This window comes from Triplophysa dalaica, chromosome 7 (genome assembly GCF_015846415.1).
Source record: "Triplophysa dalaica isolate WHDGS20190420 chromosome 7, ASM1584641v1, whole genome shotgun sequence".
Lineage (NCBI taxonomy): Eukaryota > Metazoa > Chordata > Actinopteri > Cypriniformes > Nemacheilidae > Triplophysa > Triplophysa dalaica.
In genome coordinates, this window is record NC_079548.1 from 6,732,081 (window position 1) to 6,756,839 (window position 24,759).

At 36.8% G+C, this 24,759-nt stretch overlaps 3 protein-coding genes and 1 pseudogene across 8 annotated transcripts; 1 reads left to right on the forward strand and 3 right to left on the reverse strand.

Moving 5' to 3' along the window:
- Nucleotides 1-56: 56 nt before the first annotated feature.
- mettl26 (methyltransferase like 26) lies at nt 57-2,566 on the reverse strand. Its single transcript, XM_056753138.1, has 7 exons — nt 2,254-2,566; nt 1,949-2,165; nt 1,245-1,407; nt 1,091-1,150; nt 919-986; nt 544-622; nt 57-457 (listed from the first exon to the last, which is right to left on the reverse strand). The coding sequence occupies exons 1-7, from the start codon at nt 2,363-2,365 to the stop codon at nt 401-403; spliced, it is 756 nt and encodes a 251-aa protein (XP_056609116.1). The 5' UTR covers nt 2,366-2,566; the 3' UTR covers nt 57-400.
- Nucleotides 2,567-3,154: 588 nt separating this feature from the next.
- LOC130425807 (uncharacterized) lies at nt 3,155-6,171 on the forward strand (annotated as a pseudogene).
- A 459-nt stretch (nt 6,172-6,630) lies between these two features.
- Nucleotides 6,631-11,931, reverse strand: c1qtnf6a (C1q and TNF related 6a). 5 transcript variants are annotated; one of them, XM_056753034.1, is made up of 3 exons: nt 11,811-11,931; nt 9,843-10,025; nt 6,631-8,742 (listed from the first exon to the last, which is right to left on the reverse strand). In XM_056753034.1, the coding sequence occupies exons 2-3, from the start codon at nt 10,015-10,017 to the stop codon at nt 8,195-8,197; spliced, it is 723 nt and encodes a 240-aa protein (XP_056609012.1). In that variant the 5' UTR covers nt 10,018-10,025; nt 11,811-11,931; the 3' UTR covers nt 6,631-8,194. The 5 variants fall into 5 exon arrangements, with proteins under 5 accessions (XP_056609012.1, XP_056609014.1, XP_056609016.1 ...); XM_056753036.1 differs by lacking the exon at nt 11,811-11,931 and adding an exon at nt 9,064-9,268 and having other exon boundaries at nt 9,843-9,981; XM_056753038.1 differs by lacking the exon at nt 11,811-11,931 and adding an exon at nt 9,064-9,198 and having other exon boundaries at nt 9,877-9,956.
- A 2,801-nt stretch (nt 11,932-14,732) lies between these two features.
- On the reverse strand, nt 14,733-23,200 carry il2rb (interleukin 2 receptor, beta). Of its 2 annotated transcripts, none has more exons than XM_056753911.1 (10): nt 23,063-23,200; nt 20,337-20,427; nt 20,138-20,255; nt 19,959-20,025; nt 18,851-18,938; nt 18,630-18,763; nt 18,142-18,334; nt 17,954-18,050; nt 17,780-17,864; nt 14,733-17,002 (listed from the first exon to the last, which is right to left on the reverse strand). In XM_056753911.1, exons 2-10 carry the CDS (start codon nt 20,413-20,415, stop codon nt 16,313-16,315), a joined length of 1,551 nt encoding a protein of 516 aa, XP_056609889.1. In that variant the 5' UTR covers nt 20,416-20,427; nt 23,063-23,200; the 3' UTR covers nt 14,733-16,312. The 2 variants fall into 2 exon arrangements, with proteins under 2 accessions (XP_056609889.1, XP_056609888.1); XM_056753910.1 differs by having other exon boundaries at nt 18,130-18,334.
- Between the last annotated feature and the right edge of the window lie 1,559 nt (nt 23,201-24,759).

The window sequence follows — 24,759 nt, forward strand, 5'->3', positions numbered from 1 at the left end:
AACACCAAGCACATACACAAGTTCACAGCTTTGAAAATCAAACTCTGACCTCTATATTGTAACCAACCAATTTATTGTCAATTGTATTTTGTAAGTATGCTTATTTCATTTAAAAGCCTGCACACATCAATGGATAAGAAAGTCTTAAGAGATCATGTTAAGGAGAAATTTATATTTTTGGTTCTGTAATGACCACCAGGAATTTATCAGCATCTACTACCACACGTGCCAACACTGCCATTTATTTTACGATTGCATTTGTAAATATGTTGAAAGACCTTTTTAGTTTTCAACCTTAACATTTATTCCTGTTCCATCCTATAATGTATAATCACTGAACAGTTAAAACAATGCAGAGTCCTACTGCATATACAATGCGATACGATGCAAATATACTGTATCAAACCACGGTGTCCTTGCGAAACAGTAGGCACTTATTGTTGGCAGGCATATCAACCTAGAAAAACAAACATATGTAAAAAAACACTTGAATGTAATACACCATATTGTTCATTTAGCTGTTTGTTTTGTTAGAACTCTTACAATTTCCTCAAGTCGCAATCCATTGTCTTGGCTGAGCGATGTCAGGAAACCTATATCTCTAAGACCCCACTCTGGATTTCTGCAAGACAAAATTTTACAAATGAATACAAAACACCATGTAACAGAGTGATAACTGTAAAAAAAAACTCTTGTATGAATTTATTTCCTTTTCAATGCTACATTTCTTTTTTTGGGTTATCGGACAAAGAATGACTGATATCTTCGAATAAAATATAGTTTTTTAAATGGGTAAAAAATACAATTCTTTAAAAAACATTTTCTGAACAATAAATGGAAGTTGTATGAAGCATCTATAGCGTATTCTTAGACTAAATAAATGAAAACATTTTACCAAAGAATTGCTTTGACACCAACCTTGATCTTAAGCTGTGGTCAAAGTCAACATTGCTCTGGGGAGAAATTGTTCCATTGACAGCATATGGCTGCAAATAAAATATCAAAGCCGGGACAGACAAAAGATTTAGACAACTGACTATATTAACACAATCCAAATACATTTGATCATATTTTGACTATATCAATTTACCCCGTAAATAAGAAGCAATCCTTGAGGCTTGAGTATCTTTCCAACACCATTAAACAAACCCTGAAAAAATGAAAATATTTATATTTAATATGCATATTCAGCAAATACAGGGAATACAAACAAAAAAATGACTTCAAGTGGGCATACATCATACCTTTGTGCATGCTAGAGGAGAGATGTGCATCATGTTGATGTTGACAATGAGGTCACATGACTCTGGTTGAATTCCGGCCCAGTTCTCCCAACTCTGTGATGCATCAAGATAGATGGCTGGCTTTACATTCGGCAGCCTATAATGCTGTCTATACGCCTCTATACTACAATAGAAAAGAACATGAAATCACATTTAAAAACTAACATTTAGCATTCATTTAGCAGGTCCCATTCCAGTAAGCAGCAAAACTAGAGGAATACTTATAAAACAATACAGGAATTACTAGAATCTTTAATTAACATTTATTTGTAATGTACCTAATTTTTTTAGCCTATACTCAATCTCTACCAAAAGCCAAGGATTAATAGAGTTAATAGATGGCGCCCTCTAGTGATAAACCTTTGCACTGCACCTTCCCATGTCTTCCAAGTTTTGTAACTTTACATTACTTGAACTTTGAACCTAATCACAAGATGCAACAGACAGATTCGTTTCAAAGAAAATTGTGTAAGTTAAATGAAACATTATAACCCTAAATATGTGCCCTGTAAATGTAAAGAGGTGACAGTTTCGTTGTAGTAAATCGATTTGAATTACTAACTATATTAGAAAAAATATATACAGATGGCATTGTATTGACACAAAGCCTAATGTGACATCACTAACAGAAAATGATGTGAAATGCAAGACTGTCAATTTCTTACCTCGATAAGGAGTGCCCATCAAATTCAGATGGTTGCCATGTAATATTTGGCAACGCGTTGGCAAAGTGAACGACGTGCTGACCTGTGCCTGACGATATTTCCAAAGCATTCCCATGTCTGTCGGATTTCACTCTGCTTTTCAAAACAGAAAGGATCGGGTCTTTATTTCTTTCTGCAGCCGGTGCGTTCATCATTTTGCACATCCACCGAGACGTTCCTGGAATCAGAAGAGAAATGCAGCTGCGTAAATACCGCCGCAGTTGTAAATTTAAGCGACGTTGCTCAACCTGGAAATCCAACAAGACCTTTAAAAGCTCCAAATTGCTGCGAATTAAAGCAGGTCGTGAATGGTCCACATTTCTGAAGCACTTTCATGCATCTGTATAATGGCTGCAAACAGTCACTTGAAACAGTCATTCACGACGAACGGAAATGGTAAGGATGCAACATTTCTGCATTTTCTCTTTAATGATTCTCTATTTTTTCCATTTAGTGGTAATAGTCGCGACAGTGTAAAGGCATTGAATTTTGCATCCCATGATGCAACGGTGTAACTTCAACTTCCTATTTGTTTGGAAGAGACGCGCACAGCAGAGCGGGCATCAGATGCGCAAACCGATCGACGTATGACATCAAAGTAACGCGAGAGTAGACTGCTCGTTATGGTACTAAGTCACTCTCGCGGTACTTTGATCACATATGCCAATCGGTCTGCGAATCGCCATATACACCATATACAACGACTATACACCGCTAAACATTCAGAAGGATCACTGGTGTACTTTTATAAAGGTTTTGTAGCCTTGTTCAAAACTAATTAATAATTTGTGTAATGCTACAAATGTCTAAAAACATGGTTCATCGAAGAACAATTGGATTCTGAGTATGCCAACACAAGATGCAGTGTCATCCGTCCATTACAAAGTGAAAATACACTTTTTGTAATATCTTATCTTTTTCTTTATTAATCTCTTGAACCGTACTTTCTATTTTTATTTCTGAATTGTTCTGATATCAGTGTTCAAAAGACAGAAGTTGTTCAATAGATTTTGCTTTTTTATTTGTTTGTTATTTCAGAAGATTAGGCTATAAAAACTACTCGCATCTACAAATAAGAATAACATGTGGTTGTAATGAAAATTTAATACTGTTTTACTAACATTTCCATGCAACATTATAAAGAGTATCTATTGTATTCATGATGTTATGGAGGAGGGTGAGGCTTTACAAATGTTAACACTAACCATATCATTTTTATGATTTATTGTTCCTGTATTTTATTAAAAATGTTTTAAACCTTCAGCTCACGAGTGAATGTCAGTAAGTATGCAGATAGTGTTGTGTGAAATGCAATTTCAGTGCAATATTTTTGTGTTTAATATGAAGTGTTTGTGTTAAATGTTGTCAGTAAACATTTTTTACATCACCCATGTAACCTCACCTTCTCATTTACCATTGCAGCCCATTCAAAATTATAGTTTTCTTCTGACAAATTAGTTTATTTACATATTATTTCTATTAATTTAGGCTAAATTATTACAGTAGGTGACTATTTTAACAATCCTTTCCCAGGATTTTGTGCATGTATTGCGTGTGGTCTGTGTCATGCTTCTGCAAAAGCAGAACTTGTTGACTATTTCTAGAAATATCTCTTTACAATGCAGTATTTATTTATTCCTCAAATATTTCTGATAATGTGAGGATTACAGAGATAAAGTGAACAGCTTTTGAAAGGATGATATAAGTCTACTTATTAGTGAATACTGCTTGTAAATGAACTTACTCAAGTACTGTTCTTGTCTATGTGTGTAACATTTTAAATAAGCCATAAGTTATCTTTAAGATAGAAGTGTTGTGTAGTGTTTAGTTTGTTAGGTTGTTGCCCAACACTGAAGATTTTTATATTTACAGAAAAAACAGCATCTATACATGTAAAGTAGTAAATGTATCACCTTCATGTTAAATGTTAACACATTTTTCCCTTGCTTTTTACGGTGCTGATTTCAAACATCCAGTCAATGTCACAGCTGAGAGACAACATGACCTTTGATAACCAATGATATCAGCAGTCCAGGTAAACATATAGGGAATAAAGCGAAAATTTATCCTAACTGCTTCTATTATACAAAACTAATGTATTTTTGATCTCTGTGCATCTCAACAGCCAAAATTTATATTTGCCTTCATTATATCATGTTATTTGATTAAAATCTGGTGTAATACATTGTGTTTATACAGAGAGTACTAAAGCTGTAGTGAGTGTTGAGCCTGCCAAACAGCTCTTCTCGGGAGAAACTGTCACTCTGTGATGTGACATACAGACTGAACCAGACACTGAGTGGACATACAGCCGGACTGTAGAGCCTGATAACTGGAAGATAAACTTCAACTGTGAGACACAAGAGTGACAAATTTACCAAATTAATCGTAAATACAGCTGCATGGGAAAGAAAAAAAATCAAAACTCTTAATACCAGTGAAGCTGTTACACTGACTGTATCATGTCATCATGTGAGTTTATATGTTTGTTCATCATTATTAGTGTGAAGAGCTGAAGTGTAACATGTTATTCATGAGAGATTTCTCACTTTCAGATAAACCCAAGACAGTCTTAAGAGTTTCTCCACAGCAGTGGCTGACTGAAGGAGATTCAGTGACTCTGATATGTGAGGTTACAAGATCCTCTACAGGCTGGACATTCAGCTGGTTCACTAAACAGTCTTCCTCAGGTCATATCTGATTCGTCTTATAACAGCTCATGAAAGTGGTTTATAGTAAGTGGGTTAGCTTGTATCCTACTTTTCACAGTGAATAAATCTCTTGGTTATGAGTTGGTGTCAGACGGCACTAAAGGATCTAAAGGAGTTCTGCTGCTCTGAAGCACACAGGAGTTTATATGTGCGGAGCAGAGAGAGAGATCCAGTCTATCACACATACTACAGCAACACACAACCACTGTGGATCACTGGTGACTTCAACACACACAACTAAACAACAACAAGCTCTAATATCATTCATTTATCTTTTAAAATAAGGACTTTCATAATCAAATGATCAGGTCTCCCTTGAAAAAGAGACGTAGTCTCAGGGGAATTCTTTGTTAAATTAATCTAGAAGAACTAAATTTCATGCTGTATTTCTTCCCTCAGGCATCTTTTCTTCAGTGTCTGTGATTGACAGAGCAAATTGAACTCAACACTTCTTATTTAAATCTCTCTTGCTGAGCTGTGATGATCACAGGAACTCTACTGGATGGACAGTGAGAAGATACACAGACACATTGGAGGCTTGTTCATCATCATCAATCGGATCTACAGGAACAGAATCTACATGTGCAATCACAAATCTCCTCCCATCCGACGCTGGAGTGTACATGTGGTGAGTCTGAATCTGGACGCAAACTTCTTCCTATTAATATAACAATAGACTGTGAGTCTATAAGTCTGCATTTATTAATGTTGGTGAAAATAAATCTTTACAACAAATACATAAAGATCAAACACAAACAGATATATTTTCATTATTTGTATTATAATGTTTTTTTGTAGTTGGTGATGTGATTTTGGACAGTCCTGTTCATCCTGTGACTGAAGGAGATTCTCTGACTCTTCACTGTTTATATGGAGATAAAAACCCATCAAACCTCAGAGCTGAATTCTATAAAGATGGATCAGAGGTGCAGAATCAGACTACAGGAGACATGATGCTCATCTCTACAGTCTCAAAGTCACATGAGGGTTTCTACTACTGTAAACACCCAGAGAGAGGAGAGTCTCCAAAGAGCTGGATCTCAGTCACTGGTGACAGTCCGCCTAAAATAATAAATTTAGCTTCCTGCGTTTGTTAACAAGAAACGTTTTTTTTAATTAATATCAAAAAGGCATTTTTCAGCAGTTACATATTATTACATTTTGGTGAAAGATGTTTAATTTTTTTCTAAATTTCTTACTTCACTTTCATGTAATTCCTAAAGTTGAAACCTGTTGTTCTAATCAGCCACATTAATGTTGCAATTTGAAGACTCTTATTTTGACAGACACAAACTTTTATTTGTTTTTAAGGTAATCATTCTGTGTACATTTGTTTTCATGCTTACTAATCATCATGCAACATTCTAGTTAGTTCACTCTGTGTGCAGTATATGTGTACATATGAGTGTTGTTTTTCTCCGTTCTGTTCTTGGTTGTTTGTATTGTTTTTATCTCTAATAATAAAGATTTTCTTATGGGTGAAACCTTAAAAAAATGTAGTTTAAATTTATTTTAAATATGTCATATTGTAATACTTAAATGGATAGTTCATGCGAAAATGAAAATTTTGTCACCTTTCCACACCCTTAGGTTGTTCCAAACCTGTATACATTTCTTAATGCTAAACACGAAGGAAGATATTTGAAAGAATGTCAGTAATACCCCATAGACACCAATAGTAGGCTATTTATTTTCCCAACTATGGCAGTAAATGGGGAGTGAGATCTGTTTGGTTACTGACATTCTATCCAATATCTTGCCTTTGTGTTCAGCTGAACAAAGAAATTTATACAATCTGAGTGTGAGTAAATGATGAAAGAATTTTCATATTTGCAATCAATGGCTCCTTGCAATTAAAGATTCTTACCTTATATCCATTGATCCTGAAATTGCTTTTGTCACCAGTTTATTTGAAATTTATCCAAGCCAACATCAGAGGAAATCAACTTTTATTGTGGCATTAAAAAATAGACATCCAATAACAAAAAGCACCATGTGCAGATTTCCTTTAGCTGCTTATCTACAAAACCAAAGACAAGTTCATCCATGCAGTCAAGTATCTAACTTTTAGCACCTGATGTGTTAAAAGAACGTTTAGCACCTGATGTTACATTTTATTTAGCACCTTGTTATCGTCTAAGATTCGTTAAATTCCTGACAGCAGAACTTTAGGCCAAAATTAGGCGGAGACTAAACTACCAGGACTACCGTTGATCTGTTGTGGTTTCAAAACATGACCTTCCTTCTCTTTATATCATCTAAGTCACTCTCAAGTGGGTTTGTGCTGCTAAAATAGGAAAGCCACATACATCCTGTTTAACATCAACAAAAATGTCCTCCTCCATACAATAAACACACATCACACACACTGAGTGCAGACCATCTCACGGTATTTTGTCAAAGGCAAGCATCACTATACCTACTGCTTAAACTTCATATAAAAATAAAAACGTATTAAACTTTGATGTGTAATGTGCACTGTATCTTTGTGCTGTGTTCTTTAGTGATGCTTTAATCTTGAAGGAGACAAAAAGCACGCTTTTACTTTTTTAAGTGTTTGGACGCATAATCTTTACATAGTAAATTATTTAAAGGGGAAAAGTACAGACTACAGGTTCACATCATATCTAAAGCAGAATATCATATGCTGCAAAAATGATTTGTTGTTACTCCCTTCCTTAACATTTTTTGTTAATTAAACTTAAAAATATTAGTTAACATAAAATAAAGCATAAAATTCACGTAATAACTTATATTTTACGATGAATTAACTAAACATTTGAATTCAAATTGTTTCAGTTGAAACAACAAATAGATTTTTACAGTTTTGGCTTTTTGACTTTCCAGCTGACCTAGCAACCACTCAGAACACCCTAGCAACCACTTTCTAATGCACTTTCATGTAGCCATTTAGCAATGCCCTGGAAACCAACCCTGGAAGCACTATAAATTCTACAGAAAAATGAAACAAAATTCAGGGACTGCCGCTGCAGTTCTTGCAGCTCAAAAAGCACAATAAGTGAACATTCTTACACACTTTACAGTGATGTTGTGTGTTTGTTCCTTAAGTGGTCTGTTAATGTCTGCCTAAGGTCAAAGGGGCCAGTAAAAGTGCTGTCTAAATAGTCTGTGACACCATGTTAACATTCTATAAAGGCTAACATAAACCAGCAAAGCTCTTCTCCATACAGACCTTGAGGTGCAGAGCTGAAAAAGTTAAGTCTAAACACACAAGCCTGTGGCTACAGGGTTATATTTTCCAGTCTATTTGTGGAATCCTTATGGCAGACTTCACGCTTTATTTGGAGGAATCATTTCCATGCATTGTGCAAGATTTTTTTTGATGTTGAACCTAGAGAAATCTAATACAAAATATTGTGATGATAAGCTCTTTTCACGGTAATTTGTTTCGAATTGCTCCATCATGGCTAAAGCACTTTGACACATTTTCAAACATGTCCATATCATTTTTTTTTCTTTGCAAAGATTCATCGTCTCACTTCATCTCAGGCTTGATGAGGTATCCATTAAAGGTGATGTAAATGTCTACATCGTCGCTATATATCGCATTCTCACGTTCACGTTTGTAAAGGCGTATCCAGACCTCGTCGCCTTCCTGTAGAGACAGCATCACGCTCTGACTCTGCATGATAGAACGGTCGCTCGGCTGTGCGTAAACGATGGCCTTCTCGCTCTCGTTCTGCATGATGTGCAAGTACGTCTCCTTAAAGTTCCACGTGTGGATGTTCACATTGAAAAAGTAGATACCCGGTGTGTGGCAATGGTACTTCCCGGTGAACATGTCGAAGTGTTCGGGGCTGTTTACAAAGATGGTGTCGAAAATAAGAGCCTGGTAGTTGTCTACGCTGTGAAGGGACTTCCGTCGACCAACGGAGAAAGCAGAATGCTGGGTTTTGCAAGCGTCACCCGGAGCTCCGGCTTGTCCTTTGGCTCCTCTGGTACCTTCAGCCCCCTGTGGTCCTGGGGAACCCACCGTCCCAGGTTTTCCATGAGTTCCCCTTTCTCCACGATCACCCTTGTCACCTTGGAATGAAAGAAAACAAAGTGTGACAATATTCATATCTAATATCTGTGCTATTTAATGGCAATTTATTCTTAATGTATTATTTTTTCTTTTCTCTTTAAGATTCTCTACAAAATGTTGCTGAGCCTTTACACCAGTTGCCCTGAAAAAACTAAATAACCGTAGAGCTTTACGACGCTTGTGCTAAAATAAAACCCCAAAACCTCAAATCACAGCTTTAAGATGGGTAACACAAAGGAATTTTGTTATTTTCTCTGTCTAGGTCAACATGTACTTTTTGATTTCAAGAAGACTTCAAGACTTCAAAATGCAACAAATACACTCAACGTGCACGCGCACAAGACGTTCCCGCCACATCAGCATCTTTCCTGCCAGGCCCTTTACTTCCTGTTCGCCAAATTGGCCTCCAGTGAAGCAGAAATTCCTGAGCCAAGTCGACAGAGGTTAACTGAGGCCTGCTGAGGGAAAATACAGCTGAAACCACAGTCATACAGCAACGTTCAGCCCAATGAGAGCTCTGTTTCCCTGTGGAAGCACAACAATGCTTACTTGGACAGTTCAGCAATATCCCAAAAGTACTTTTGTGCCAAAAGACAGAGAAGCCATAGATCGGTAAGTTAGATAAGTGGGAGGCCTGAAACTAAATATGAGCAGTGGAGTTAATCTGGTTAGTTGTCGTTTTTTTATTCTGTATAGCTGCTTTGCAACAATGCAAAACTGAGAATTCATTTTAGAAAAAAAAGAATTAACTTCATCTCAGCAGCCTTTTCTATCTTTTCAGAGAACTGAATTGCTTTCGCCACAGTCAGATGCTTAAACTCAAAAATGTGTTGTAATGCATCATGTTGTGCATCTGCATATGGTTTGACACAGTTGGGGGTTCGTGGGAGTCAAGTCTTCCATTAGGACTGGGAAGTGTTTGGCTGTGTCTGCAATAAACAATGCCATAGAGGATTCAGGAGTTTTGTCTGGGTAACATCTTGCAAGAATGTGGCCATCAAGTTTTTTTTGTTTGTTTTAGTCAGGTTAGATAAAATACATCTCTTTGGGGCCACCAGACAAATTCAGTCTGTCAGTGAAGTAATAAACGAAGGGGTACCTTTTAGAATGGTCATGTTGATGTATGTGCGGACCTCTGGCATTGCAGGCATGTTTTCTCTTAGACTTGCAGCATCATCTGGTGATGGAAGGTGGTCACAGCATCGACGGCAAGGCGGTTGAGGTACAGATGCAACCAGATGTACAAACAAACAGATGATCCCGAATTCAAACATAATGGCACCTAAGAAAATACATAAATAAAAAAAACATATATATATATGTCTATCTGTATATCATACAGTAAAACATATTTTCAGCCATAATGAGGTTCTAAATGTTAGATCTAAAACAGGTAATAAAATGAAACAATTATTGCATTAATTAATTAATTCATGGACAATTTACATAGTAAGATATACAAAAACGTAAAAACAGGTCTAGAATATTCTGGTTTATTCCCAAAACATTTTAATACTTAATGGCAATTTAATCAAATAAAAATGCATTATGTAAATAAAATACACGTAAATTATTATTGCCCACGGTTTACATGTAAATCTTGCAAGTGAAATTACATAATTTATAGGCTATAATTTAAAACCATATATAACCAGAATAAACCAGCCTGAGAATCTATGGACATTTCTTAGATGTTTAGAGTTATATTGATTTAATTTGTTTATATTTATTTCAAGAGACTGACTAATATAACTTTCCACACATTGTTTTTTTTAAGGTAAAATGAGATTAAGGAAAAACATCTATTTAAAAAATAGGGATCATTAGGGCAGACTGGATAAGCCTGTGATCCAGATAAATGGGGGGTTAGAGAGAGAGAGAGAGAGAGAGAGAGGTGGAATGCAGCTTGACAAATGTAGCACCGTACAGGACGCAAGTAATGTTTCAGTTGGTCTGCGTCCAACCTGGACACACAACTAGAGCTACACTCTCTGTTCGACTCCCACAACAGCTCTTAAGTGCCAGAGTTCATCTGCTAATTATCCATCTTCAGCTCTGATGGGAGAATATAAAACAACATGGACATGGACATATAACATCCAAAAATGTATTATTAATATACATTATAGAGGCACTAGCATTCAATATAAGCAAAAAAAGCATAGTTAAGGGGGAAAACATTGGCTTTTGTGTTCCATCCTGTTTTATAGAGAGAGCAACATAAGGAACAAATAAATCCAAATGTTCTGCTTTTAGCCCTTAGCACTCCAAACCTGCGGTAAATGCATAAGGTTCACCCAAACACAAAAGAAAAATCACAAACACACAGCGAGTTTCCTACTCCTCGGTGAAGAGTCCAACATGAGTTTTGGCAGCTCACAAATCAGTTTTCCAACCTTATAGTCTCATGGATCTGCTGCCCAGATACGAAGATCTAAAGATTCTCAAATTCTGCTGTGTACTGGCCTTTAATTTCACCCAGAGGATTTTTAAGACGTGTGCCTGCAGTCAAACTCTATACAAGTGTCACATTAAAGCAGGTTTGGGGGTCTGACACACATAATGAAATTGAAGCTTTCATTTGGACGAAAAACTGTACGAAAAATGTTGAAAAACTAATTTGTCACACAACAGTTGATTTAGACTTAAAACAACACAGTGGCAACACAGTGATCCTCTCAGCAAAAATAAACAAAATCAGACTGGAAAACATGAAAAGGACATAGTTTATCTTGCACATTAAACAGTTTACAATAAAAGATTCTATAGAAATGTGGCTGCTATACATCACAGGCGGATCTCAGCCGCTGCAAGGCATGAACGCTTTGCAGATGTTCACATCTGCATCTTTCCATCTGCCTGCAATCTGCCAACAAAGCTTAAACACACATGTGAGGACTTCCTGCTTGAAAGCTCAAAAAAGCTCCATGTGATGTTAAACTCTGATTCTTACTAAACTACCCTTCCTTTATAAATATAAAAGCTATGATGAAACTCAAGTTTTCTATTATTTCCTGATTTCATGTGTGTGTGTGTGTGTGTGTGTGTGTGTGCACGCAAAACTTACAGAGGTCCCCGATGCTGCCGCAGCTCGTCGGTGGGCTGAGAAGAGAGAGGTAGAGAAAGAGAACAGAACAAAATTCCCACTTCGTTTTCTTTCCCTTGCTTCCTCTCTCACTCGCACGCCCATTCCCTCACTGCCTTTCTCCCATCACATTTCCAAACACACAATGAACCTCTCCATTGAGACAGACTTTTCTTTTCTTTTAAAGGGATAGTTCACCCAAAGTTAAAAAAAAACATGATTTTTCTTAAAAACCTATACGTGACTCTTTCTTCTGTGAAACAAGGAGATGTTTGAGAAATGTCTCAGTGTTTTGGGTCCACACAATGGAAGTCAATGGAAGTCGACGTTGTTTGATTGCCAATGTTCTTCAAAATATATATTTTTGTGCTTTGCTGAAGTGAGAGAGTCAAACAGGTTTGGAATGATAGAATGAAGAAAATTACGAAACCATTTTAATTTGTGGGTGAACTATTGCTTAGTAATCTTTCATATAAAAAATGTACAGCTAAAATAAACTTTATAACGTTCATACAAACTGTTTTCAGAAAGTGAATTCTCTTGTTTTTCTCTGATTTGTTTTTTAAACTGAAAATGTAAAAAGCTATTTTTTTAGGAAATAAGCATTTCTAAAAGCTGACAAAATGAAGCAAAAGCCACAAAAAAAAAAACTTGAGAGGTTGTCATGCGCATGTCTGCAGGATGCAGCTCATTATGTGAATAGCCCAGATATGGGGCTCTGGTCTGTGAAACCTACGTTCTTCTCTTACGAGCAAACCAAAACTATATATAACAAAATCTTACCAAGAGCGTAGGTGGGCCCACACACACATTTACTCAAATATCTTAAAGGAGACATATTATTTTCAACAACGTTGCTTATATTGTTTATATATTAAGCTAAATATCCAAATCCTGATTATTCCCCTAAATAAACAACATTTGTTTTTTTTTTAAAACTACTAATTTTATATATCTAAAGCACACACGGCCACAGAAAAAAATAAGAGACCATTTCAAACACCACTTGCGGTTTTTGTCAATTTACTATTTATGTGTTTCTGTATGACCTTTTTTGTTTCGTTCTGTTCGCTACTCCCCAGCGTTTTTGCCAGATGTTGTTCTAGCTTTCAGATGTATTTTGACCCCAAACTATGGAAATGTCTTAACTAAAGAGAACTTTGCAGGAGAAGAAATATTTGCCTGAGTCTCAAATCACTTTTACAGTCAGGACCACAGTGAATGATTGTATAGATTTGCACAGCTTCCTGAGGAAGGAATGTGGATCATTAGTTGGGATAATAAAAAGCATCTCAAGATAATCTCAAGTAATTTGAGAAAATGCGAGGCAACCTTAACTAGATTAATACAAATATTCTGGAGCATTATAAGAATCAACATTATTAAAAAAGCCTATAAACCAAGGGCTGCATAATATTCAGGCACACATGAACTAGTCTTAAAGAAACTACTGTCGTCAAAACACAAAAGAATATATTGTGCTTTATGTGCAGATAAACTACAACACACGCTCATCTGTTTTGCGTTAATATGTCTAGGTCAGTGAATTCCTGTTACTTATGTAACAGCAATCATTTCATTTGCTCCATATGGAAAGAAAATGACCGTCTGTCATTATCATTACCAACTTTTGATAGACACAAGCTTATTCTGCCCTCTGTTCAACCCAAACTACACCCCCCCATCTGTTCATTCATGTGTTGTACAAGAGTCTCCTCTAAGGTTGTTTTAAGCCAGCGTGATTGTACCCCGTTATGATCAGCATCTGTGAAAGAGATCAAATAAATGTTTTGGTTTGGTCAGAGCTTTTAGAATAGTGAAAATGTAAAAGAAACCTCGAAACTACCATTGTTCTGTTTTAAAGCGTCTGCTTATCATTTGTGTAACATTTTCCATAAAATAAATGATTAAAGTGATCCAAAAAGCATCCGTGAAAGAATCATAACAAGAGATTATATTCCAAGTTGAAGTAATTCTAATTTATTTTTTATGAATTAATTACGTTTTTCATGGATCCTGACAGTTTAACAATAGAGAATGTAAAGTATGTAAAGTAAATCCTATAGTTTTAGGTTTAAAACGGACAAACTGGACCTTTCTTAAGATCAGATACAACTGATAAAGCAAGTCAACAGCAATGTCTTCCATCAAGGCACATCAGTTTTATTTCCAAAAAGTCCAACTGACCTGTTGACCGGCTTTGACCCAAAAACGACATTTCCTTCATCTTTACTCACCCTCATGTTATTCCAAACCTGTATGACTTTCTTTCTTCTGCAGAACACAAAAGAAGATACTTTGAAGAATGTTGGTAAACAAACAACATTGGACCACTTTGATTTTCACTGCCTGGACATCTTTTGCGTGATTTGAAGAAAAATTCAAATACAAGTTTTGAATGATATGAGGCTGAGGGTATGTTTTTTGGGAAATGTAAATAAAAATGTTTTTGTGTAATGAGCTCACTACTGCCACCTCGTGGAGAGACAGAATGGAAACTTTAAACAAGAATAATTCAAACAAATATTGATCAATCTATCTAGAGAGGACTATCTGAGGACCAAGAAGGCTGTATGCAAATAAAGCTTTGTCAACAAGTTTTGTCTGCCTGTCTGTAAAGTATGTGATTTTACTTATTTAAAAGTTGATGGTCTGTTGAAGTTCATCAAGTTCAGTTTTCAGGCCACGTAGGAGAGATAAACTTGATTGCACAAGCTGTACTTCACGGCAGTGAACGGAAACACGCTGCCACCTACAAATGTCAGACCACAGTGTGGCAATACCCGATACACCTGAGCGCTCACAATCACAAGCTTCAGTTAAAAAACATCACGACATGGATATATAGTTTGTGGTTTTGATTATTTTTCAATGTAAAGTGAAACAAAAAGGAAAGACCACTACTAAAGTTACATGTTTTATTAAAAAAAGTATAAAAACATACCGTATCAAATAGATGTGTACATATCACAGCAGTAGTCCTATGTAACATATAATATAGAGTAAATTTATATATATATATACAGCAGGGGGGAAATTAAGAGGCCATTCCAAATTTTAATTTCATCAGTATGTCTACATGTATTGTGGCCGTTCCAGTCTAGTGTCTGTTGAATTTCAACAAAATCAAACCTCAGAAGGGACATATGGTCATCCAACAGCAATGTGAAAGACATATGAAAACTGTAATAATTTTGTTCAAGTGTGCTAAAAATGTATGTACACATCACTGTTGTATTGCTTATAGGTTAATATGAAATTTTTATCCTTTCAGTATTTGAGATCTGAAAAAAAACCAAGCATCTTTTATGTTATTCTGTTTTCATTTCATAAATCGTTTTAAAATGATCTGTATAATATATAATATATAACTTGAAAATGTCAGCACATTGCTTGAAGTAGAGAACATTTAATATTTTATTAACACATGTTAATAACATATTAATTAATATTAAGTATTCTTAACATGCTGTTTATAGATATGTACAGTCCATAACTGTTAAATAATGCTTTCTCGGTTCATAAAATATTTTGTTAGAAAACACACAGATATCCCAATATGGAAGAAATATACAGAAGAAGTATTGTTCATATCTGAAGAGAGTTTTTTCCCTATAATGTAAAACTGTTGTTTACATATTTAGAAAGCAGCATTTATACCATGTTGAGAGCGTTTAGTAATGTTAAACATTAACAGTAATAACTAGCAGCCAAAATGAACAAACCCTACACCGTGTAAAATGAATGGAAAATAAAAAAAAATTGAATTAAAAAAAAAATTATATAAAATTTTAGATTAAAATTTAAAGGTCCAGTGAAATTAAGTGGCATCTAGTGGTGAGATTTTAAATTGCAACCATTGGCTCCACCCTTCCTTTCAAAACACTACGGTGGCTGACAAAGAAGATGTCCTCCGGTTTTCACTTTCGTATGTAGACATGACGCTTCATAGAGGTCTTTATAGACCTCTGAATACTTAGTTATGTTTATTATATTGCATTTCTGTGAAAAGATCCTCAAAAAAATTGCACACTGGACCTTTAAATGTCTTAAGGAAAATCTGAATTGAAAGTTTGTGATTTAAGGTTTTGATCACCTAATCTTCTGGTAGAACGTTGATGACATATGTTTGTCAATTAATAACGAAAAAAAATCTTGTTTGTACAATTAAATGAGGTAAATTTTTGCCAATTGTATTTTTAACGTTAACGAACTATCAATATAAATGGCATTCAGGTTCTTGAAACTGTGATCTACAACATATAGTTCTTAAAAGTTACAATTACTTAAACCTAGCTTATAATGCCGATGCATGATAGAACTGTAGAATATAACAATTCAAAGCTGTTTTACTCATTAACCAGATGTTGTAATATATCACCACTGACTTTGGAATGCAATACAGCATAACATTGCATTCGCAGGGCTAAAAGCAATAATGCAAAAAAACAACGAATGCTGATGCGAATGCAATAGACATGCATTTAGATAGACTTGTTGCTGTATTTCTGCATCTCTTTCAAGGTCAGATAGCCACTTGCACACGGCTCAATCAGAGAGGATGGTCTGACCGTAGCGCCCTCTACAGGCTCAAATGTGGAAGTGTAATTGGGCATGCTCACAGGTTCAGCCCACGGTGTGTTGATGGGCATGGGAGGAAAACTCTCTGCGGTGCGAACACAGCCAAGGGAACTCTGAGACAATGACATTATGAAGGAAACCAGAGGATTCCCATCATCACAGACTTCGTCATCATCTCTGTCTTCTTCGTATTGCTCCGGCATGTGAAACCCAGAGTCTGGGCTCATCAGATGGTCCACCTGGAATTGTGGGCTTTGCAGAAAATCGTACGATGAGCTGGTAGACGAGAAAGCCGAGTTTAGATCTTCCTCGGGGTTGTAGGTGAAATACACAGGGCAGGTTTCTAGGTGCATGGATCCTGAGTGAGATTTGCTATAGAAGTAGCCCATGTTGGAGAATATGGATGACGAAGCCTGGCTGGTTCCACTGTTCTCAAGTCCAGAGTCCACCGGATTGGAATGAAGGAGCTTGGCGGTAGCTTTGCGATCCATGAAGGACACGTTCCAAATATCAGAGACCTCAACAGGTGAGATATCATCACAGGACTGCGGATTAAGAAAAGGCCCAGAGGAATTCTGACAGCCCACCCATTTCTGTGGAGAGGTATGATGAGATCTGTGAGTACCAAAATTGTACCAAAAACCTGACAAATCCAAGCAAAACCATCCTGCCGGGACATCATTTGTAAAAATACTTCTATATACTAATACTAATCTTTTTTTTTCAAGTCTATGGAATGCCTTCATTTGTGTGTGTGTGCGTGTGTGTGTGTGAGTGTTTGTGTGTGTGTGTGTGTGTGTGTGTGTGTGAGACCTTGTATCCCAGTGGGGACTTAAATGGTTAGGGTCAGGGGTATTGCATAAAAATATGCCTATGGCCTGATGTACCTATGATAAGCCTGTGTGTGTGTTTGTGTGTGCGCGTGTGTGTGCGTTTGTGTGTTTAGTTGCATAAGGAAAGAATGAGTCAGCCTTTACAAGAATTGTGGTTCTCATCTTTGAACACGGGTGTGTGCGTGTGTGTGACTAAAACGCTATATATATTTTGTATGGGAAGATATGTGAACCAGCAAATGCTTTCAGTGTATCTTCATGCACAGTTTTGTTTATGAAAACAAAGGACTGAGAGAATTTTTTTACTCTAATTTCTTTAAAGAAGTTTCAGAAAATGTTCCTGCTTTTCACTAGAAAATGGTTCTATGGATTAATAAAAAGTGAGGAAAAATGGTTCTTATGAGATTGAGTAAATGGTTATTTGGGGAACAAAAACAATCGTTCTTCTATCTTTTGTGGCAGCTTTTTAAGTGTGTAAACTACTAAAATATATACAAAACACCAGATGCTGTCAGATCATTTCTGGGAAATGCTCACCTGGAAGTTTCCTCCGTGAACAGTGTGAAGAGGTTTGAAAAATCTAGAGGGATCTGGAACGTGTTGACTTTTTGGTTTCAACCACCTATAAAAAATGAAAATACAAGTTACTTCTGCTCTAGCACTATTCGGAAATATTAACTTCATTATTGAGATTAATACTGTAATACTAACCCGCTGCTTTTTTTGACCTTGTACAAAGAAATGGCAACAATTACAAGCAGCACGTGGACACCAATGATCATAATTGTGTGGCTGTCATCGGGCAAAACTGAAAAGGGAGGTGAATTGTTATCAACTGAAAAGTTGTCCTTTATTGAATTTACAAACAACTGATATGTACAGGAGACCTGAGATGTCACCTGGCGGTGATTTCCCAACCTCAGACCTCCAAGACACAGCAGGACTCCAGTCGCTCCACTCCCCCTGGAAATAACCCTCATTTCTGCTTTCAACCGGCTTCACGCGGACCCTAGCCTGGTACTCTTCTCCTATAGTTAGAATGTCAGGGGGCAGGTCTATCTCCGTTCTCTGAGATAATTTAGGATCCGCCCGCTATAACACAGAATGCATAATATGTACAAGACTCAAAATACATTCTGAACGGTATTCTCTGTGGGCTGGTAAATGATGTTTACATTTACATTTAGTCATTTAGCAGACGTTTTTTCAAAGTGACTTACAGACGAGATAAACAATAGAAGCAATTGGAACAACATAAGGACAAAAAAAGCATCAGTGCCATAAAAAACTGTATAGCCACAGTTTACAGAGCTATGTATTTTTTGGGAGTTGTCATTGAAAGAAATAGGATGAAATAAACGTTAGTAAAACACAAAGGCATGCTGACCTCCCATTCCCATTCTCCAGGCTTAAACTGAACCTGGAATTCATATTCTATGATGTCATTGGGAAAGTTAACGCCTCGACTCCAGAACACCTTGGTGCCGTTTACATCGGGCTTATCCGGGGGCTGCGTCTTAACTGTCACCATGAAAACAGATATTGAAACAGATCTAAAACCAAAATAGAAGTATTCATTTTGTTCAGCAATACATGAAAGCCACTTACTGTGTCGGGCAGGTATATAATGCATTGTTGTGAAGAGAGATCCATTACAAGACACTTTCAAGGTGACTTTAACAAGAAAGAAAAAGTTCTGTGAGAGATAGGGAGAGAATATTTGTTGATAAAGTAAATTAATAATTGAAGGTCCAACATTTTTAAGGATGTATTGACAAAAATACAATAAAATGTAACTATCTTCAGAGGTGTATAAAAACCTTACATAATGAAGCGTTTTGTTTTTACTGTCTTAGAATGAGCTATTTCTATCTACATACACCCGCGGGTCCCGTTGCATGAAATTCGTCATGTTGTTTCTACAGTAGCACTAAACGGACAAACTGCTCTACAGATCGCGTTTCGTGATCACGTTATCTCCTTCGGGAAAGAAGCGAAAAGGTGACGACATCTTAATCCTGTGTCAGTCTCTGTAGTGCTTAAAAAGGGATGGGTGGAGTGAGCCATTGGGTGCAATTCGCAACCTCACCATTAGATACCGCTGAATTTCATACACCTTACCTTTAAAGGGGTCATATGAAACGGCTAAAACTAATTTTATCGTTTGTTTCAGATGTAATGTACTGTGTCCACACGATTTAAGGCTCCAAAATGTTGTATTTTCCACATACCGTGCATGTTTTTATCTCCTCCTTGCCCCGCCTATATGAAACGCACACATTTTTAACAAACCTCATCGCTCTTAAAAGCGAGGTGTGCTATTATTGGCCAGTTAACCAGTGCGTATTGATTGGTCGAATATTCCAAGCGTGTGACGGAAATGTAACATCTCTTACCATATTTGGAACATCAGGAAATTGTACTGTCAGGTACGCCCACCTTACTTCTGTTTACATTTGGGCAGTCTTAGTCTAATTATACCACAAACTGTTGTAGATTTGTGGGGGGGGGGGGGGGTTACACAAGGCATTTCAGGCAGGTCTGGGTGAGCATTCGCTTTTAGATAGATTGCATCTTTTGTTCCGACACTTTAATTTTTTCAATTTTACGTCTCTAATACATGCATGTGCAACTTATAACACAACAAAGACACAGAAAAAAATTATTCGCGTCATATGACCCCTTACTTAAGCTATAAGTTATGGATTGTGCTCACCGTTTCAAACGTCAAAGCACAACCTCTGGGAGAATATGAATGACTGTTCAGTGGCAACAGCTCACACCTAAAACACACAATAAAATTACACTCATTTATATAACAATTATATTTTAATCGTTCATTTTATTAATTACAATTCACTTAATCAGTATATTTCAGTCCTGACACTTTTTTACCTTGCATTTTGCCTGCTTTTGACCCCATGAAGCTCACATCGCCGAGCGGAGATATCCGTAGAGTTCCACCACACACAGGAAATGTTTGTCAAGTAGTCGTTCACACAGGACAAACTCCCTTTTTATTGTAAACACAAGACAACAGTTCATAAAAATTAAATCAGTCAACATTTGTTGCACCTCGATGAATAAAACGTACCTGTTTGGGATACGTTGGTCTGGGAGCTTCCATGAAGCAGGATGAAAATAAGAAGGGCGCCATACCAGTAATCCTTCATCGCTTCTTGGATCTTAAACACAATCAAAGAAATTGAAGAACTAGTTTACACAAATAAAATGTTTATCATTTATTCAGCTTCATGCTGTATTTGAGTCTTCTCTGGAACACAAAAGACGAAATTTTGAGAATGGTCTCAGTGGTTTTGTGTCCATACAAAGGATGTCAACGGGGGTCAATGTTTACCAAAATTCTTCAAAATCTTTTTTTGTGTTGTGTAGAAGAAAGTAAGTCATGCAAGTTTGAAATGAGAGTAAATAACGACAGAATTTTTGGGTGAACAATCCCTTTCATCAATAAATACAGACTGATGTAAATTAAATACAAGGAGTTAATAAACTGCTTAGCCTCAATGCATCCCACAGCTGTGGTTGGTTTAACCTATTGTCTAAGATCTATATCAGGGATCATATTTTGCGTCTTTATAGCTTTTGCAGAAGCAAACTCTGTAACCAACAGATATGAGGTCACCAGCAGTCGCTATGGTGATATGACTGAGAGCTCGACCACAGATGTTGCTGGTTTTTAGGGTGTGACACATACAGAAATCCCACACAGACCATATTGCTCCTGGGAAGTTAAGGTACTCAAGTGTCATTGTAAAACGTGTAACTCAAACCAGATAGCGTTGATCTGACCCTTGCGCTGATAGTAAGTGTACAGGTCTTAACTATTATGTAACAAATCAAGTCTCTCCAGGACGACGACTAATCACTAGTAAACTGTGAACTACGAATAAAATAAGTATTTTCCATATAATGACAAACTTACATTACTTTTGAGGTGTCATGATGTCTGTGGCGAGGAGCGGGATGGCTCACAAAATACACTCTGAGAATGTTTTGTTAACATTCCCATTGAGTTATGAAAATTCTATTCAGAATGTTTAAATTGTTTTACCGACAATGTAAGAATAAAGCAATAAGCCCCAAGAAGCAGTGGGTTACAGTGCATTTTATAACAGCTATGCTTAAAGCGATGCGAAGCGGAGTGCTTAAAACCCCCTTAGCTGATATAAAATGCACTTGTAACCCACTGCTTTGTGGGGCTTATTGTTTTTATAAAACGGTTGTTTATATGCGTAGCAAGGTTTCATAAAAATAAAGTAAATTATGTGATATTTTGGCTAAGGCTAATTTTTGTAATGCGGTCAGCAGTTATAAATCGGGGTATTGTATAACGCAACTCGGCTCAACCAATCACAATCAAGGACCAGAACTGAGCATTTCATAATGTTTTTAATATTTTAAGTTAATTTAAAGAAAAAAATATTCGTTATTGCATGAACTTGATGCAAAATTGTTAATTTAAGTTAAATTAAAAAAACTTTGATTTTCTATGTTAAAACTACAAGTTATTTGTACAGTGTAAAATTGACACATATCGACAGAATAATGATACATGTTGATAAAATGCTCTATTCAAATTAGAGAAAAACATTTTTTGAGAGAACTTTCAGAACTTTAAGAACATTCCTTGTTTACTAATCGAGCGCTTTTTAAATCCATAACCTTAAGGATGAGCAACAGTAAAAGTGATTTTTATCTTCTGTGATCATTACAAATTTTTTTGTTGTATTATTACAAATACAAAAAACAATGTTGTGTAATGCAAACAGTCAGCCTGAGGACTTTTTTCAGCAAAATTCAGCATTCACTTTTAAATGGCAACCTCATTGCCTTTTAACCCAGCAGGATGTTGCCAGCACATAACAGTAAACTGCAAAGCCACATATTGTATTCTACTGCAAAATTCTCGAACAAGGCTAAAAGCGAGCTTTAGATCTCTGTTATGACGCAAGCTACCTTTGATACATTTGCTGAGTGTGCCGTTTCATCAGCAACGCTCCCCTCATAGTGAGTGAGTGGGTGGTCAATCTAAACACAAGCAATTTCCACTGAGATCTCGAAACGACACCCACATACAAACAAGATAAAACCTCAGCTGTAACCGTAAGATGACTTCTCGCAAAACGGCACACAAATATTCTGACGGTGTCCTGTTTGTCAAACTGGTGAGAGATTTCAGACAGGGACTATGACAACTGGCGAGTGTGGTTTCCCTTGAGCTCTTTTATAAATGTGATCTGAGTCATTTGGACACCCGTTTATTTGTTTGTATGACACATCTAAGATCTAAGCGATCATCGGCTTTTCATTCTCGGTTTTACACACCCGTTTCCGACTTTACTGTGTTAGTCTCAAGGGTGCGTACAGTGTGATGTTCAGCAGAGTTTGCAGGCATGCAAACACCTCCCGCAGAGTAGATTTTATTTAGTATTAATACAGAGTTTAATGGTGGCTAAATATCAACCTATATAATAAGATGCATAAGATGACAAAATATCAAACCATGTGCCATCCACAGACAAATGATGCTAAAGGTATTCTGGGAAATTTCTATAATTTAAACCCATGTGAAATTTTAATCCGACTCATTCCTGGTTATTGATGGATGCATGATGAACTGCTTTAAGTGCCCAAGAAACTGGTGTGACTTAATGTGTCATCACAAAGTCAACAATATGATAAAAGCAATGATAGTCATATGTTTATGACAAGTTGGATCATTTGCAGGGGCGACTGTTGCTCGACCCTGGTGGAATAGCGCAGGTAAAGTTATTTAAATGTTAGAAATGTAAGACTCACCCTTCAGCTGTCTATCAAACAGCTGTCTGTGCAGGCACCATCGATGCAGATGTCTGTCTTTTTACCTGACCCTTATGATAAATTCCCCTCTATCCATCAACTCTCTCTCTCTCTCTCTCTCTCTATGCCCCTCCTCCACCCTCATCCTCATCTGTCACGAGCATCTCTCTGTATCTCACTACTCCTCCCTCTCTGTAACTTCTTCGACCTTTCACTCTCGTTCTGTCACTCGCGTTTTGACAATTGCACTTCTTCACCTTTGCTCAGTGTGTGTGAATATGCTTGTGTGCCTGATAACCAACCGCAATGAGAGGTTAGAGGTTGGTTTTAAAGAGTGCTTAGAGCTAAATTTAAAGGTCAGTGGGTTTACTTCGCAGAAGCAAGATGAGAATAAGGGATCAATCCACTTGGTTTGCTCTCAGAGGTTCTCAAGAATTTAGGTTTGCTTCAAAAAGTTTACCACGGGCAATTAACTAGTCAACAAAGACGATTAATACTACAAAAGTACACATGCAAGTCAAACACTAAAATGTATAATATTACCACGTATTGCCCATGCCCAACAATATTTCTTTCTTGAAGATTCTTGAATTTCTGTTATTTCATTCTCTCAGCAACCAATAGTTCATTGCCCAAAATACGTAGACAGATGAAAGAACTATGTTTATCCATGTTAAAGTCAATCTGTATTCAGCATTTTGGTTGCTTCTACCAAGCGTGCACCAGTTTTGTCAGGAAAGACTGAATATCTTGTGTTCTGATAAGAGAAATATTAACCTCTTGGGCCTCTCGCTGGGCCTCTCACGGCACACGAGCTACGTTCACAGCACAAAGGTATGATGAGGACCACATCCTGTTTCATACAAACATTTGATACCCACAGACTACACACACATGCATACAAACAAACACATGCATGCATGCGAGCAAATCTACAAGCGCAGTTAACTAGGTTGTACTGCGGAAAGGAAAAATGGAAAAAAAAAAATGATATAAGTACATAAATAAAGTAAAACTAAAGGAAAAGTATATTTTCTCATGAAACATGCATGCGTCATTCAAAACATCACTCTTACTCAGAACTCTTGCAAACATGTCATCGATTCGCGAGAACCCTTTACTAGAAAATGTGTGATGCAATTCAATGTTAAAACAGGACCAGCAAATGCATCTTTTTTTTGTCATGACTTGGGCGAATGTGCGTGTCGCAAAAATACCAAGCAGGTAACTTCACCACACCAGCTCACCAAAAGATCATCAGTTCAATGGTTTTTCCACAACAGCCCCTTATAAATGGTGAGATTGGTTTACGTAAAAAAACTAATCAAAGGTAGTCAGATAAAACAAGCAACACTGTTGTAACCAGGCTCTCTGCTAAAGGTCAGTTGTCTTTGTGAGGGAAGGAGGAGGGATTTACACTCATGCAAAACAAGAAAACAACCTCGGGTCTCAAGACCGCAATGAGAGGTGCTTGAGTGGTCTATAGGTAGGTGTTAAGCATATGTTTGTGTGTGGGCGGAAAGAGCAGCATGACATACATTCAAACTTTCTATACTGCGACCAGCTCAAAATAAACCAGACATTATAGCAATTAACAGCGCAAAAAGTGCAGTGTTATAATGATATCCAATGAACTGTGAACTGATCTTTGCTGTCAGAACAAGAACTACAAAATCTGTCACTGGGAAGGTACCCTT